Source organism: Myxine glutinosa, chromosome 4 (assembly GCF_964187855.1).
Source record: "Myxine glutinosa chromosome 4, kmMyxGlut1.1, whole genome shotgun sequence".
Lineage (NCBI taxonomy): Eukaryota > Metazoa > Chordata > Myxini > Myxiniformes > Myxinidae > Myxine > Myxine glutinosa.
The window spans coordinates 126,181,554-126,200,189 of record NC_136264.1 but is presented as its reverse complement, the minus strand read 5'-3'; the positions used below and the strand labels follow the sequence as shown (position 1 = coordinate 126,200,189).

Here is an 18,636-nt window from a genome sequence, read left to right as displayed (position 1 = left end):
ATGACAAACAGCATTGTCGAGTTGACGGACCATCTCCAGAGGAAGCGGCAATAACTTTTGGAGACGTGCAGCAGATGAAAGGTGTGATTCTAATTCTGAAGAACCGTACTCTGTTAAAGAGTATAAATACTGCCAAAGCAGTTTCTTGGCAAGGGTTATACTGGGTGGTTTGCCATTCCCTTCTCAGCAGTAGTTGGGACAGGAAATTGGAATTTGTTCAGGATGCCGGCGAAAGCTCACCGACTCTTCGGGAAGGACACCGTGGGATCTATACTAACCACAAACTAAGATCGACAGATGGGCCGCCAGTTTAACATCCATCCGAGGGACGGCACACACGTTCATGAATTACTTGTGAAAGTCCGAGATGACAGTTTATAGCTGGGCCGAGATTCAAACCTAGGTTAGACCGCTGGGAGGTGTGTGTACATACCTCTAGGCAAAGCTATTGTAACCATAAGGCAAATTAGGCGGTCGCCTGGAGAGGCACAATTTGGGGGTGGCAAAAATGAATGAATGAAAGAACGATTCATGAGATTACACAAGTAAACAAGCAGACTGTTCAGGTCTATGTGTTTTTCCTTTAAAAAGAACTATTATGTCAATGGACAGCTCCGCGAACCATGTAAAACTTCCCCCCCCCCCCCCCCCTTTATGGGTGCCAGAAGTACGCCCGTGATCGTGCATTGAAGTTCTACATTTGTATGTGCAGCACAATGCTGTACATGGGCTGAGTGTGCAGTTGTGCTGCTGATGCAGTGCCCTCTGCTGGTTAGGGCAGGAATTTGGCCATGGTGAGGGCGATTGCTCGCATACTCTCCAGGACACTCATTTAATGTCCCTCAAAGGGATGGCACACACACCAAGTTGTGGGGACATTTCAAGGACAATCAAAGGAAATTGGATGCACTTGAGCTCAAAATGCACGTCATACCAAAGGGGTTGAATACTTATTCACTCAAGACATTTCAGCTTTTCATTTTTAATTACTTTGTGAAATTTTCTAAAAATAAAAGATCCACTGACATTATGGGTTATGACATGCAGATCAGTGATAAAAAAAATCTCAATTTAATTCTTTTTAAATTCAGCCTGCAACACAATAAAATGCAAAAAATGTCAAGGGGTGTGAATACTTTCTGGAAGCACTGTAATAAAGGGTATAACCAAAATAAGTGCAAAAGAGTGAACCTCAGCAGGATAGACAGTGATCGGAGCAGGGTCCATAGCGTGAGAGTAAAGAAGGTGAGAGTTAAGATGGTCGGAAGGCAAGGGTCTTTCCCTCCGAGAGTAGTTAATGTATGGAATGGTCTCCCGAGAAAACATGTTGGCAGAAAAAGTAGATGAGTTTAAACTGGAATCGGATGAATACCTCGAGGCATTGGGTATACAGAAATGCAAGGATATTGGCAAAGAAAGGAAGGTAGCTTGGGTGTGTACATGTGTGTGTAGTGATTGTGATGTCTGTAGGAAGGTCTCGTCTAAATGTTGATGTGCTGTCAGTATTTTTAATTGTCCTTCACAGTGCTCCTGTTCCACCCCTTATCCCCCTCACCCCACCCCTAAGTAAATAAATAAATAAAGCCAAAAAGTTAGTGTTTGTTTGCTTGTTTTTTCATGGAGATTTTTTACATGGTGATATCCTTGTGCTTACACCAATGTTCTCCCCATTCACCAGCCATCCCCTATATCTATATCCCCCTCTCCCTGTGACACTACTTAAAATAAATTGATGGATTGAAATAATGTGGTGTTGATAGAGCACAGGCCTGATTGGTCAAATGGCCTCCTCCTGTATGAAATTTCCTTGTGTATAATATCTTTCAAAATATACCTGAATGTCATCTGCATTACAGAAAAGCTGTATGCCACAAGCTGACCTTTGACCTACCTTGTGTTAGGGTTAGGGTTAGGGTTAGTTAGGCTTCCTAATTACTTCAGGAAGAAAATGAATCCCGACTAAAACTCTGCCCTGCTCCTCTCCCCACAGAAACACTCACGACCGCTTTGAGAGATGAATTCCCTGATTTCTTCAAAGGCAAAAACACCCTTTTGACCCTTTTTATCTGCACCTTCCTCTTCTTACTGGGGCTTCCCTGCACGACAAGGGTACTTGTTGATTTTCTGACAACCTTTTATATACAGTCACGTTTGATTTGCATTCTTCTACTTGGTTTAATGTGATATTTACATTTTTAAACTTTATGATATGCATATCTATAGGTTTATACAAAAGGTTGAAAAGCAATTGTTTGGTCGCAGTCCATGGTAACAGGTAATAGAGATTATCAGATTAAAATACTGAACAGTGAGAAATTCTATGCTCTTTAAAAAAAACCCATTTAACTCAGGAATAAGGACTCGTCGGTGAAGGATAAATTCACACGTTTTATTTAAACCAGATTAAAGGCTCATTGTGGAGCTGCCACACACACTTCTCACCACTCACCACTGGTGTAGCGAGGGGGGGGGGGGGGGGGGGTGGGGGTTGGGATGAACTGGGCGGTCGCCCTGAGTGGCACTTTTGGGCAGCAGCACTTTTGGGCACGGCACTTTTGGGCAGTCATAGCGTACTAAACACCGCCAACCCCTCCCCTTCCCCCTTCCCACGCTGCCTTCCCCCAAGCCCTCTCCCTCCCACACATTCCCGATGTCCCTGCTCTCAAATGTTGTGTTTATGTGCTTCCCCTTCTCTCCCCATCTTGTCCACCGCTCCCCTTTTTATATATTTTGTTTGTCTGTTTGATTTGTTTGTGTGATAAATGTTAGCTCTTTCACGAGCCTCGATTCTGTATACAAAAAAAAAAAAAAAAAAAAAAAAACCACCTGGTGATGCGTTCTTTTTTTAATGAAACGTTTTTAGCAAATTAAACACTTATTAGCAGTCAGAACTGCTGTTAAGCTCAATTCCAGTGTCTAAATTTTGATATTCGGTTCAGGTTAAGAGTTTGCAGAGCGTATCACATTTTACCTGTTAACCCTGTGCGGAAATTAAATAAAGACATGAACACTGCCCGGAGAAGCCCAGAGACGCCGGAGACACGTCTCTAGCAGATGAACACTTCATTAGCAGTCGGAACTGCTGTTAAGCTTAATTCTGCAGTGTAAATTTTGAAAATTGGTTCAGGTTTAGAGTTTGTGGAGCGAAACGCATTTTAGTTGTTAACCATGTGCGGAAATTGAAGAAAGGCACGAACACCACCCGGATAAGTCCGGAGAGTTGTATGAGAGTGGAGGCAGGAGTGTGAGTGGGTAGGAGGGTGGCGGTGTTTATCCGCAAGTTGCAAGTTACAGGTTTGGCATTTGGGCGTGAGAAATTGAATTTCGTAAAGCGTCGACGTGTTTGCAAAGTTCACCGCACCTCAACCGGGGCCCTCAACGAACCGCGGCTGGTTCAGTCGCGTAGACCGCAGACGTATCTATGACCCCCACCATTTTGGGGGGTACCTGCTACCTTCCATGGAGGTGCCAGAACCCGATAAAGTAGGTGCCGCGATCACAACATCTGCACACTCAGTAAGCCAATGACCATTGAGAAAGGCAGAAAATAAAAGTGTAATTGTACTGTACCTAATTTGATTTGTAATAAAGTTATTTCATTCGGCTTTGTGGTTAATTCAGTATGTGAGTCACGATGGGGCGGAATTTTTGACATCTCGATCATTAAAAAGGCGTCATTTTTCCTCGACGCCACTGCTTCTCTCACACATGCAGACAAATACACAAGACACACCACAGGACTAATAGGCCCTTGGAACAAAACTCTGAAAAAGTAGAACGGCTTGGTCCATGAACCGTGATCCCTTACCGAAGAGGAGAAAGATACTTTCGGGCCTAGGAGGACTCCGTTCCATCACCTGAAAGCCACAAATGGAGATAACAATCGACGACACACACACACACACACACACACACACACACACACACACACACACACACACACACAAAGGAACCTCCATTCGAGGCCATTTTTCCCCACAGAGCATGGGTTGGCCTTTTTTGGGCACCGTGGTCCCCTTTTTGAAGCAATGTTTTATGGCCGGATGCCCTTCCTGCCGCCATCCCTGTTTTTCACCTCTTGCGACACACAAGGAATTGCCAGCGAGCTGGTACTCAATTTGCCGACCTCAGGAAGGATGACAGGCTGAGTCAACCCCCCTGGCGTTAATTCAGTGATCGACCGGGATTCAAACCCAGGATCCTCGGTTTCCAGGCCGGCACCCTAACCGCTAACCCAACACCAGGCAGAGGTTTATTCTTTCTTCTGGCATACAATGATCTTTTCTCTTTTCTAAAGGAGTCAGAAGCAAAAAAAATATTGTACACTTGGTCTGGGCTCATACATGTGCTAACACATAGTCATAGACCATATCATAAAGTGAGCGGGTGACAAGAGGTGGTGAGGGCAGCACAACATTCGGGAAAAGAAACATCAGGATATCTGTGGACAAGAGGGGGCTGGGGCAGGGTACGTGGGATAAACAAGATGGATACTACAGGGGATTTCAGGAAAGAAAGCAGGGAATTTGAGGGCGGTGGGTGGATCAATGGGGGTAGAAAATATCAGTGTTTTGGATGGGGGAATATATGAGGTGGTGGTGAACTGCTGTTTTAATGACCTGGACTCCCTGGAGGGAGGCGTGGGATTGAAGAGAGTGTGGGAGTTTGTTCCAGAGGTGGGGAAAAAGAGGAATGACAGAGTGAAAGCGAGAATTGATGCTCATCCACAGCAAACAAAGTGCTGCAATGAGTCAAGCGGGACCGAGAAAGAATATCAGGACTCGGACACTTAGCTGGTTAAAAGCCACTGTTTCACTACCCAAACACGGCTGATATGAAGGCCAAGAGGTACACACACTCACCCCCAAGCTGGCTAGATCCCGACTCGACTATAAACTGTCACCCCGGTGTTTCACAGCCAGGATGATTCATCAATGTCTGTGTTCCTTGTATGGATGTTAAACCAGCGTCCCATCTGCCGGCATTTGTTGGTGGATGTTAGAGATCCCACCGTGTCCTTCACGAGTAGGCAAGCTATTTGCCAGCACCCTGACAGAATTCAAAATTCCTGCTGTAACCTACAGAGGGCACGTTAACCTGTGCCCTCAGCCAATGATGCTACCCCGCAGCCTTGCACTGCATACAAAAGAAGAGGAAGACTACCCAAATAACCTCTGTTCTTTCTGGCATCCTCACTCCAAATCGCTCTCTGCCTCGAATGTCGTGCTGTGAGCCTACTTTGATAGCTTCTATTTATGTCTTGTTCAAGGTTACATCGATCGAAGGATCATGGAAGATCTTGCACATACAATGCCTCTAGAAAGTCTACACCCCCTTTCAAATTTTTCACCTTTTGTTGCTTTACCCTGGAATTAAAATGCATTAAATCAGACTTTTTCCACCTTTATTTACACATCGTAACCCACAACTTCCAAGTGAAAAACAAATTCTACAAATTTCTGAAAATTATTTTTAAAAAATACAAAACTACAATATCTTGGTTGGATAAGTGTCCACACCCCTGAGTTAATATTTGGTGGAAGCACCTTTGACATCAATTACAGCTGTGAGTCTGTTGGGATAGGTCTCCACCAACTTTGCACACCTTGACTGAGCAATATTTGCCCATTCTTCTGTACAAAACTGTGCAAGCTCATTCAAGTTGCTTGGGGAGCGTTGATGGACAGCAATCTTCAAGTCGTGGCACAGATATTCGATTGCATGTAGGTTGAGGCTCTGACTCAAGGACATTTATCGTTTTGTTCCTTAGCCACGCCAGTGCAGCTTTGCTCTGTGCTTCAGGTGGTTGTCATGCTGAAAGGTCCCTGCTGATGAGAAACATCCCCATGACATGATGCAGCCACCACCATGCTTCACAGTAGGGATGGTGTTCTTTGGGTGATGTGCTGTGTTGGGTTTGCACCAAACATAACATTTTGCATTTAGGTCAGAAAGTTCCATCTTGGTTTCATCAGACCACAAAACGTTTTGCCTCATGGCTTCAGGATCTCCGGAGTAGTTTTTTGCATACCTCGAACAGGACTCAAGGTGGGCTTTTTGAGTAATGGCTTCCTTCTTGCCACCCTACCGTACAGGCCAGACTTGTGGAATACTTGGGATATTGTTGTCACATGCACACAGTGACCAATCTTTGCCATAAAGGCCTGTAGCTCTTTCATAGTTGCCATTGGCCTCTTGGTGGCCTCTCTGATCAGTCTCCTCCTTGCTTGGCCATCCAGTTTGGATGGATGGCCTGATTTAGACAGTTTTGGTGGTACCAGTCAAGCCTTCCACTTCAATACACCTTCCACTTCTTAATGATTGTCTTGACTGTGCTCCAAGTGATACCTAAGGCCTTTAAAATATTTTTATACCCATGCCCTGATCTGTTCCTTTCCACAACTTTATCCCGGAGGTCTTTTGAAAGCTCCTTGGTGCTCATGGTTGAGGCTTTGCTGTGAAATGCACTACCCAGCAGAGGAAACCTGCAGGAACAGCTGATGTTACTCTGAAATAATCAGAATTACTCCAATTTAACACAAGTGGAGGCTTTTTAACTGGTTTGTGATTTTGAAGATGAATGGTTCCACCTGAGCTAATTTACAATTGCGATTATAAGGGGGATGAACACTTATCAAACTAATATATGATAGTTTTGTATTTTTAATTAACTTACTGAAATTTGTAAAAAATTGTTTTTCACTGGGTTACATTACACTTTCACTGGGTTACATTCACTGGGTTACACTGGGTTACATACGATGTGTGAAAATAGGTGGAAAAAGTCGGATTTAATACATTTTAATTCAAGTTATAAGGCAATAAAAGGTGAAAATGTTGAAAGGGAGTATAGACTTTCTATAGGCACTATATGTATATATACCACATGCACAACAAATACATTAGTGGACATCAGTGTACTTTTACATGAATTACAAGAACATTCAATGACAAACGTTCATGAAATGTGGGATATGAACCCAGGTTCCCTACATCACAAGCCATGGGTTCATCTTCTTCTTTCTTATGTAGCACATGGCTATGGGTAGCATCATTGACTTGGGGTGCAGCTGTGCTGCTGAACCATGGGTTAGATGGGTATACCAATGGGCCAATCCAACTTTTTAAACTAACAATCTGCCTGATCGTCGCCATTTTAATTCCAATATCGCCATTTTTACCTCTCCCAACCCCCACCCTCCTTCCCACGCCTCCTTCCCCCAAGCCTTCTAACCCCCCCCCCCCCCACAGATCTCCCGATGTCCCTGCTCTCAAATGTTGTACTTGTGTGCTTCCTCTTCTCTCCCCATCTTGTCTCCCGTTCCCTTTATTTCATCTAACGTGTCCGTTTGTTTTTTGTCATTAATGTTCGCTCTTACATGAGCCTCGATCTTGTATCCCCAACAAAAAAAAAAAAAAAAATACAAGAGAAGATTGCCTCGAAATCTCATGTAGCAGTTTAAGGGAAGAAAAGCTAATAGGAGAATCGAGTACATTTTGAGAATTGCTTGCAGCAAATAACTGACAATTGTGCGTATGACTAATATGAGTGATGACTTGTGGATCTTATGACTCCATTACTTCCTCCTCCCCCAATCCTACTCTTAAAACGCAGGCGGGGATTTACTGGATAAATCTGATCGACTACTTCTCCTCGGGTTGGGGTCTTCTTCTCACAGCTGCATTGGAGCTTGTTGGAATTATGTGGGTTTATGGTGAGTACTGCAATTACTGCAATTACTAATTTAGTGTGATGACCAAGATGCATGGAGAATGTTGGGGGTTAAACAAATCAAGTGTTCTGGTCCAACCAATCTTCCATGACCAATAGATGTCAACATAACTGTTTTTACCAAATGTGTGCAGCAGTTATGGATCTAATGAGTCGAATTGCTAGACTCAAGCAATGTGGTCGAAATCAAGCACTGGATAGCAAAAGGAAGAAGATAAGTCAATTGTTTGGTAAAGTGGTAATGGAAATGTGGATTTGGGAGATGTAATGGGTCGAAACAAATTGTTTCGTTTAGTCAGCATTATAGTCCAAAGAACCAACATCATCTCAAGTTCGAGTTCCCTCACATAACGGTAGAGTAAAATGTCCCCTTACCGACCTTAATGAATGACATTAGGATCAAACAGATTTTGTTAACTGGAATTCTTTGATTGAGACCTCAGTCCTCACAACATGCATTACCTCATCTGCCATATAAAACACAATTTCAATTTGTATGTTTGTGCAGATGTCTGTCCTCCGTTAGCAGGATGATTTCAGTTGGGTTTCAAAGGGCAATGTTTTAACACGAATGTGTGTTCACTACGGCCTATTTTTGTGGATAAAACAAACGTGAAAAACATTTTCCATTAAAGAATAATTATGTTTCTTATATTGGAAATGTATACGGTGGCTTGCAAACCGAGCCTCAAGGGCGGTGTACAGAAACGTTTTTTTGTTTGTTTTTGTTTTTTAAACAATAAATACAAGGCACAGGGTGGTGAAATTAGCTGCACATGATGGGCAACATGCACAGAGTAAAACGAGTGGTCACTTACGTCCGTAGGATGTCTAATAAATAAAGATATAAGCATACCTGACACGAGGCCGAGGCTTCACTCTTTGGCACGCTCACGATGCTGCATTTTTGACAAGCTTTTTACTCGTTAGATATTAAATAATATACTACTATTACTACTAATACTACTACTACAATTATTTCTACCTGGAGAGGGTAGATCTGCCCACGTCTTTTCAAGAACTGTTTGGCCAGGCCTGACATTAAAATGGAACCGGGTGTGGAAGAATGTTATTAATTTGTCCTCCATTTAATCGTGGTTTACATGAAGCATTTATTTCCTCTTAGGAGAGGGAGAAAAGCATGGTATGACTTTCATGACAGCAGAAATACACAGATACTCAAATACACAGGAAATGTACCCGTTATACCCTAACTAATTAGCATAGCTCCACCCCTCGCCATGGAGAAACAGAATGCTCACACGGACATCCGGGCCTGACTTAATTACAGGAAGGTTTATCTTTGCGACATTTGGAGCACACTACTCAATACAATCCTATAAGGACTAAAGTATTTCATTACCTACCCCCACAAACGTAACAATATGTTATTATCCATTTGAGAATACCCTTTCACTTTTACGAGTGGGAGGAGGGGAGGACAGATTTGGGGTTCCGGTGGTGGTTGGGGAGAGCAAAGATGGCACAGAGTTGGGAGGGGGAGGTTGAGAGTACTTGAAGTCACATTTTGCACATCTGCAGATGTTCCACAGGTACCTGCTAGTATTTGATAATACTGTTATAAGATAACGTTGTGGGTGCTGAGCACACACGACTCGATTGCCAGAGAGGTAGGCCACAACGCGTTTGTATAACAAAGAGTCTTTATTCCAAAGCTCGTACTGCAGCACTGGGTGGGCTCGAGCTTAGAGCCCGCATATATGTGCCGAGGCCACGCCTAGTCCCCGGGCGTGGCCGATCGGTCGAAGGGCGGGGCATGTGCCTTCGATCCCCGCCTGGGCGCTCGCGCCACCCACTGGTGCGCGGAATTATTGCCCCTTGTGCCCGCCACACGCGCCCCCCCCCCCCCCAGAATTCCCGCGCACCTGAAGGGTGAGTTTGCGGGGAAGCCGGATGACCCGGCCGAAACGCCCCTTGGCGATGGGTGCAGGGCTGGGGGGTAGCGGGCTGGCGGGGCTGGGGGGTGCCGGGGGTCCGACCGCCGGGGGGCGGCCTCGACGCGGAGGCAGAGCTGCTGGCGGGGGGTGGTCCGGATCGAGGTGGGCCGGCTGGAGGCGGTCCACGGAAATGCGATCCGGGGCACCGCCGATGTCGATGGTGAAAAATTTGTCCCCGGTCTCCAGCACGCGGAAGGGCCCGTCGTACGGGGGCTGTAGTGGTGCCCGGTGGGCGTCGTGCCGGATGAAGACGTACTTTGCCGTGCGAAGCTCCGGGGCGACGTGGGAAGGCGGGCAACCGTGGTGTGCCGTTGGCACCGGGGCAAACCTCTGGGCGGTCTCCTGAATGGCGGAGCGCTTTTGCGCCGTGGACCAAGGAGCCGTGGAGTCCGGGATAAATTCACCCGGTACCCGCAGTGGTTGCCCGAAGACCAGCTCCGCCGAGGACGTGCGCAGGTCATCTTTGGGCGCTGTCTTGAGGCCCAGCAGGACCCAGGGGAGTCTGTCGACCCAGCCGCCATCACGGAGGCTGGCTGGGAGCGCGGCCTTCATTGAGCGATGAAAGAGCTCGCACAGGCCATTGGCCTGGGGGTGGTAGGCCGTGGTGCGGTGTAGTTTCACCCCGAGCCCTTGCGCCACCGTAGCCCAGAGCTCCAAGGTGAACTGGAGGCCGCGGTCGGACGAGATGTCCGAGGGGGCACCTAACCGGGCAACCCAAGTGGCGATAAAGGCTTGCACCACCTCAGCCGCAGACGTCGCCGCCAATGGGATGGCCTCCGGCCACCGTGTGGTGCGGTCGACCATGGTGAGGAGGTGGGTGAACCCCCGCGAGGGGGGCAGAGGTCCCACCAAGTCGACGTGCACGTGGTCGAACCGACGCTCGGGCACCGCAAACGGGGCCAACGGGGCTTGGGTGTGGTGGTGGACCTTTGCGCGCTGGTATGCGAGGCACGTCCTGGCCCAGTCGCGGACGTCCTTCCGGAGGCCATGCCAGACAAACTTCGCCGCGACGAGCTTCTGGGATGCCTTCATGCCCGGGTGGGACAGGCCGTGGATGGCATCAAACGGGGCGCCGCCAGCCAGCGGCACGATGGGGCGAGGCCGGCCGAGGGAGACGTCGCATAGGAGAGCCGCGCCCGCGGCGTCGAACGGCACCTCGGTGACGCGGAGGCCCGTGACGGCGGTCCGCAAGGCCTGGACGCCGGGGTCGGCGGTCTGGTCCTCCGCCATCCGGGCATAGTCGACCCCGAGGTGGACCGCGTGACGACGGACCGGGAAAGGCAATCCGCCACCGGGTTGTCCTCACCCGCCACGTGACGGATGTCCGTCGTGTACTCGGACACGCCAGAGAGGTGACGCTGCTGCCGTGCCGACCATGGCTCGGCGACCTTGGCCATCGTGAACACAAGGGGCTTGTGGTGGACGAAAGCCATGAACGGGCGGCCCTCCAGCAGATGGCGGAAGTTTCGGACTGCCAGGTGGAGCCCGAGCAGCTCGCGGTCGAAGGTGCTATAACGGCGTTCGTGCGGGCGAAGCTGCCGGTGAAAAAACACCAGCGGTTGCCAAGCACCACGCACCCATTGATCGTGCACTGCGCCCACCGCGTAGTCCGACGCGTCAGTGGTGAGGGCGATCGGGCGCCGGGTGCGCCAGCATGGTGGCGTCGGCCAGGGCCAGCTTTGCGCCCGCAAATGCCGCGGCCATCGGCTCCGACCAGGCGATGTCACCTTTGCCCGGCTTGCTCCGGAGGGCCTCGTGCAAGGGGTGGAGGAGCTGGGCGACGTGGGGCACGAAGCGGTGGTAAAAATTTACCATGCCCAGGAACTCCTGGAGCCCCTTGATCGTGCGGGGCCGCGGGAAATCCCTGACCGCCTCCACCTTGGCCGGTAAAGGGACGGCCCCGTGCCTGGTGATGCGGTGCCCCAATAAGTCGATGGTGGCGACGCCGAAACGGCACTTGGCGCGGTTGATGATTATGCCATGCTGGCCCAGGCGTTCGAAAAGCGTGCGGAGGTGGAGCAGGTGCTCCTCCTGGGACGCGCTCGCGACTAGGATGTCGTCCAGGTAGACAAACAGGAATGGTAAGTCACGCAAGACGCTGTCCATAAGCCGCTGGAACGCCTGGGCCGCATTATTCAACCCGAAAGGCATTCTTAGGAACTCGAAGAGGCCGAAAGGGGTGATGACGGCCGTCTTTGGGACGTCGTCCGGTTGGACGGGGACCTGGTGGTAGCCTCGGATGAGGTCCACCTTAGAAAACACGGTCGTGTTTGCCAACCGGGCGGAAAAGTCCTGAATATGTGGGACCGGGTAGCGGTCGGGGGTGGTGGCATCATTGAGCCGGCGGTAGTCCCCGCACGGCTGCCATCCCCCGCCGGGCTTTGGCACTATGTGCAGAGGAGAAGCCCAAGCGCTGTTGGAGCGCCGTACGATCCCCAGCCGCTCCAGCGTGGCGAACTCCGCTTTCGCCACGGCGAGCTTCGTGGGCTCGAGTCAGCGTGCCCGGGCATAGACCGGCGGGCCGACCATGGGGATATGGTGCTCCACCCCGTGTTTAACGGCCACCGCTGAGAAGGTGGGCCACGTGAGGGCCGGGAAACTGGCGAGGAGGCGGGTAAAGTCGTCAGCTGCCGGAAGTGTGCAAACTAAACTCGCCGGGACGGAACCTTCCAGCAAGCCGCTTGGCAAGCCGCTCGGTGAGCCGCTCAGTGAGCCGCTCAATGAGACACTCAGCGAACAAGCGAGCGAGCTAAAGGTTTCGGCCTGGACGAGCCGTCTGCGCTTCACGTCGACCAACAACCCATTCGCACATAGGAAGTCCGCACCAAGCAGTGCCATTGGCACGCTGGCGGTCACGAACGACCATTGAAAACGCTGCCCTCCCAACCGCAGGGAGAGGCAACGCTTCCCGAATGTGCGGATGGGTGTACCGTTAGCGGCAAGCAAAGCGGGGCCCCGGCCCGCGGTTTGCTTGTCGGACGTGGAGGCGGGGAGGACGCTTACCTGCGCTCCTGTGTCACAAATAAAACGGCGCCCAGAGAAGGTGTCCGTGATGAACAGGAGGCTGCCGGAATGGCCGACGCTCATGGCCGCAAGTGAGCGCCGGTCGTTTCCCGACCCGTCAAAAGAGCACGGCGGGCGACACGTTTTAGCCTGGCGGCCAAACCTGGCATGGTAGTAGCACCAGGTTTGCGGCGGTAACGGCCGCGGCGGCCGTGGTGGTGGCGGCGGCGGTAGTGGACGGGGCGTAGCAGCGGCCACGAGGGACGTCGGGAGCGCTTGATCCTCTGCGCCGGGTGTACGGCAGCACCGTACACCGACCACGTGTCGCAGGCCGCAAAATACTTGTCGGCCTCTACGGCCAGGGCGCGGGGTTCCTTTATTTTGGAACCGGCCAGCGCGAGGCGTACCCGTGCAGGTAGCTGGCGTAGGAAAAGCGCCCGGAATAAGAAATCCGGGGGCTGGTCTCTGAGCAGGGATAGCATGGAATCCATCCGGACGGATGGTCGTTTGTCGCCGAGGGCGGGAAGGTCCAGGAGGCGGTCGGCTCATTCGATCTCCGTGAGGCCGAACGTGGCGATGAGACGTTTGAGCGCCTCGTACTTGTTGTCGCCCGGCGGGTGCCGAAGGATGGACACGACTCGGGCGGCAGTGCCGGGCCCGAGGGCGGCGACCACGTGGTAGTACCGGGTCTCGTCCGCCGTTATGCCTCGGAGGTGGAATTGAGCTTCGGCTTGCAAAAACCAAATGTCGGCGTGCGCTTCCCAAAACTCGGGGAGTTTGACTGCGACGGCGTTGGTAGCCATGGTGCGTTCGGTGGTCAGCAACGGCTGAACCAATCGGGGTCACCAGTGTGGGTGCTGCGCACACACGACTTGATTGCCAGAGAGGTAGGCCACAACGCGTTTGTATAACAATGAGTCTTTATTCCAAAGCTCGTACTGCAGCACTGGGCGGGCTCGAGCTTAGAGCCCGCATATATGTGCCGAGGCCACGCCTAGTCCCCGGGCGTGGCCGATCGGTCGAAGGGCGGGGCACGTGCCTTCGATCCCCGCCTGGGCGCTCGCGCCACCCACTGGTGCGCGGAATTATTGCCCCTTGTGCCCGCCACAACGTTAAATTTTAATTTTGAAGTAATTGGCAGGGTGACCTCATTTTGCTACTACCCCTCACAACCTTGTGATTTGCTGCTTAAAATTAGATCATAAAAGGTTGCTATGGGTGATAGAGTGGAATAGCATTTTACTTAAACGCATGAAGGTGTTTTTATAGGTTTATTCAAAAATTGTGCTGTGAATGTTGTTCAAACTTTGCCTCTTTGGTGTTCCGATTTGATCTCTTCCATTGTGATGATGAGATCTCTCAGTCAAATCCCATATAATGTTTTCTACCAATGTCTTAGTAATTCATGTAAATAGATAGTGGCCTAAAATTGTTGTCATGCATGTCATAATGTATGTGCACGAGGTCCTTCAGGAAGCTTTAAATATTTAATTTGTTATCACGAAGAGATAGCCTGACTCTTTTGTTGTTCAGGGTTCCTTATTATTGTTTGTCCTTGCAGGAGGAAACAAGATTATTCAAGATATAGAGATGATGCTCGGTAAGAAGCACTGGGCCTTCTGGCTTTGGTGGCGGGCATCCTGGTTCGTCATCTCACCTCTGCTGATCTTGGTGGGCCATTGGATTTTCAGATATACAGGTTTAACCGGTCATCATTTACAATCATTATAAATACTAGGGCATGCCCGTACTATATATAAGCTAGGACGTGCCCGTACGTGGGTGCCCGTTCCTTGCCAAAAAAAAAAAAAACAAAAACATGAATGGTTTGGTCCATTCGCAACGACCACAGAACCCCCCCCTCTATTTACATGCAATGGTTTGGTCCAAAGCGAACGGTTTGGTCCATTCGATGTGATTCGATGATTCGATGTGAATGGTTTGGTCCATTCGCAACGACCACAGAACCCCCCCCTCTATTTACATGAATGGTTTGGTCCATTCGCAAAGCCAAAGCGAACGACCACAGAACCCCCCCCCTCTATTTACATGAATGGTTTGGTCCATTCGCAAAGCCAAAGCGAACGACCACAGAACCCCCCCCCCTCTAGTTACATGAATGGTTTGGTCCATTCGCAACGGCAAAGCGAACGGCGAACGGCTAAATCGCCATAGCTCGGTAAGTACTTGTCCGATTAATTTCAAACCTTGAAAAGGCACATCCTCGGGTCCCCAGCAATATACCTGGCAAGTTTCAAGTATATCGGACCGGTAGTTGTCGAGAAACAGCGGTCACAGACAAACAGACAAACGTACAAACGTACAAACGTACAGACAGAGATTACTGGAATTATAGATAGATTGCCATAGTCCCAACTGTCTGTTGGTGATTTGTGGGGAGAAAACTGGCTTTCGATATTGTTGTGATTGATATTACTAGGGCATGCCCGTACTATATCTATATCTAAAATTATATCCCCCCCCTCTATTTACATGAAATGGTTTGGTCCAAAGCGAACGGCTTGCGAGTGGTGACAATCCCCCCCCTCTATTTACATGCAATGGTTTGGTCCAAAGCGAACGGCTTCCGGAGTTTGGTAAAGAAATCGCCATCGCGTGCACAAACGCGCAGGAAAGCGAATGAATCGCAAATTCGTTTTTATTAGTTGTAAAACATAGTTTAACGCCAACATAGTTTGCAAACGTGAAATAAATGAATACGCTCTCAAATGTGCCATCCGAGGCAGAGTGTGCCCGCCACGTTCGGCACACGCGATCGTTCGCTGCTCTCTGATTGGTTGAATCGTTTTTTGGACATAGCTCGGTAAGTAATTGTCCGATTAATATGAAACCTTGAAAAGGCACATCCTCGGGTCCCCAGCAATATACCTGGCAAGTTAAAAGTATATCGGACCCGTGGTTGTCGAGAAACAGCGGTCACAGACAGACAAACGTACAAACGTACAGACAGATTACTGGAATGACGTCTGGGGGCGTGGCTTTGTCGGTCACTTGCTGAAAGTCATGATAGCAGTCTATTCTATGAGAGCTTGGTATAGTCTTTAATGAACAACTTGATTCAAGGAGAGTCCTGAAGTTACAACATGGCGGCAGCGGTGGTGTCTTGAAGACCAACAAGCAGTTTGACTCTTGGTCTTCCTTTCTTTCCCAAATTTGAACTTTGGACCTTGGCGGATTACCGCGGCGGCACGTCCCGCGTTTTTTCAACATGGTGAAGTTCCCGAAAATGGACTTGTCCAGCTCGGAGCTGGCGGAGACTTTCAAGATGTTCAAGCAACGAATAAACTTGGTGCTGTCAGACGAGGGCATCGATGCTAAAGCCAGACAGGGCCATCAATATTCAGATTGCTGTGGAAGATGAAGGACTGTGGCAGATCAATGCATTGACTCTGAGTGAGAATGATAAAAAGAACCACCTTTAGAGGCCATTTGTCCCCCGCAGAACAGGGGTTGGCCTTTTTTTTGGGCACCGAGGTCCCCTTTTTGAAGCAATGTTTTATGGCCGCGTGCCCTTCCTGCCGCCAACCCTGTTAGTCGACCCTTGCGACACACAGGGAATTACCAGTGAACTGGTACTCAATTTGCCGACCTCGGAAGGGTGACAGGACATGCATGGAAACATGGATGTAAAAACTGACTCTGCTTGGTTGGACCGAGCTTACTGCTTACAATGGCAGAGAAATCAAGTGCCACGGAATCCTCAAACTCTTGTGTCGATATAAAGACTCAAATTGGTTCAAGTACAGGTTCCATATCGTTGAGGTACCTGCAGTACATGGACTGCTGGTGTGTGAACGGCTCAACATCATCACCATAAACAGCATTGCTGGACAACGGAAGACTTTGCTGTTGGCTGCACCTCCAGCATCAAGGATTCCGAAACCAATGGGCCACAATGAACAGCCCTACAAGGTGAATTCCGTGGATGATTTGAAAAGGTTGTTCCTGGACAGGTTTGACTGCATTGGGAATTTAAAAGGAAAAGTGAGGCTTCATCTAAAGCTTGATGCAAAGGCATTGATTGACGCACCAAGGAAGTGTAGTGTTCACATCAAAGGGAAGCTAAAGGAGGATCTGATGAAAATGGAAAAACAGGGTATCATCAGGAAAGTGGAACATCATACGGATTGGTGGTCTTCCATCTGTAATAGTGTAAAGAAAGATGGGAGTTTAAGAGCTCTTGGCTGAAGAGGTGTCCACATAAGATACCGACAATAGACAAGCTGAACCCAGAATTTGCTGACGCCACAATATTCCCAAAATTAGATGCTTGGGCTGGCTATTGGGCTGTGCATCTGGATGAGGAAAGCCAGGATTTGACCACATTCTGCACACCCTTCAGACACTGGTGCTTCAAGAGATTGCCTTTTGGGTTATGTGTCAGCCAGGATCTGTTCCAGCAAGCCATGGACTGCATACTCGAGCAAGCACCAGGCTGTATTGGTGTTTCGGATGATGTGGCGGTATCAGGCCGAACTGAAGAAGAGCATTATCACAATCTTCTGAACCTGATGAAAGTAGCACAAAGAGAGGGTCTGGTTTTCAACTCCTTGAGATGTATCATCAAGACCGACCGTATCAACTTATTTGGCTCAATCTACAGCAAACATGGAATGTCACCTGATCCGAGGACGATCTGCGACATCTGGAAGATGCCCTCACCGCAGGATAAGGAAAACTTGAGCCGATTCATTGGACTGATGAACTATCTGTCACCATATATTCCCCACTTTGCGGATATGGTGGCACCCCTCTGAGATTTACTGAAGAATGGAGTGCCATTCCTGTGGCAGGAAGACCATCAGTTTGCATTTGAACAACTGAAACAGAGTGTTGATGCAGATGCCTGTCTAACATACTATCATCATGACAATGAGACAGTTTCGGAAGTGGATGCGTCACAGAAGGGACTGGGTGCATGCCTTTTGCAGGATGACAAGCCTGTTGCTTTTGCATCACAAACTCTGACACCCACTCAGTCTGCATATTCAAACATTGAATAAGAAACTTTGGCCCTTGTTGCTGGCATACAGAAGTTCCATACTTACCTGTTTGGGAAACGCTTCAAGGTATACACAGACCACAACCCACTGGTCATGATTATCAGCAAACTGCTTACAAGCGCCCCTCCACGGCTTCAGCGCGTTCTTGTGAAAATCCAAAGCTATGATTTTGATCTGGAGAATAAGGCCGGCCGTGAGATGATGTTATCAGACACACTGTCGAGGCTACCAAACCCAGAGAACAATCAGGAACTGCAGTTGGACACACGTGTAGATGGTATTGAGGTTGATGTGGATGATCATCATCGCTTTGACCTCATTGATTTCAGATCAAGGAAACAGGACCAACTCACAGTGTGGAAAGGCTGATAGAACCTTTCGAGCATTGCAGCTGGTTGTTCATCGAGGGTGGCCTACTAGGATCACAGAGCTGCCTGTGGACCTACGTCCTTACTGGCCATACCGTGATGAAATTGGTATTTGTGACGGGGTTCTATTCAAAGGTCGACAGGTACTAATTCCAGAGGAGCTACTTAAGAATATCCTCTACCAGCTCTATAAGGCGCACATGGGAATCGAAAAGACAAAACGTCTAGCATGTGAATGTGTTTACTGGCCAAGCATACATCTGGACATTGATAGAGTTGTCAGAACATGTAAGGCATGTCAAGGGAAACCAACCGGAACAAAGGCGTGAGGCTATGATAGCTCATGAGATACCAGCGGTACCATGGACAAAGGTAGCCAGTGATGTGTGAGCTACACGGGCAGACCTACCTCTTGGTGACGGATTATTACACCAAGTACCCAGTTGTGAAGAGAATGGAATACACGATGAGCAGTGCAGTAGCCAAGGTCACATCTGAATGTTTCAGTATGTTCGGCCCTCCTCTGGAGGTCATATCGGACAATGGACCTC

At 49.2% G+C, this 18,636-nt stretch overlaps 1 protein-coding gene across 1 annotated transcript in view; it reads left to right on the top strand.

The window, feature by feature from the left end:
* The window catches only part of LOC137425186 (sodium- and chloride-dependent neutral and basic amino acid transporter B(0+)), a 106,149-nt gene that overhangs the window by 61,423 nt on the left and 26,090 nt on the right, over nucleotides 1-18,636 (top strand). The window contains exons 10-12 of the mRNA XM_068113347.2: nucleotides 1,991-2,109; nucleotides 7,616-7,715; nucleotides 14,255-14,364. Of these exons, the coding sequence (XP_067969448.2) occupies nucleotides 1,991-2,109; nucleotides 7,616-7,715; nucleotides 14,255-14,364 (329 nt within the window). The remainder of the gene's footprint in view (nucleotides 1-1,990; nucleotides 2,110-7,615; nucleotides 7,716-14,254; nucleotides 14,365-18,636) is intronic.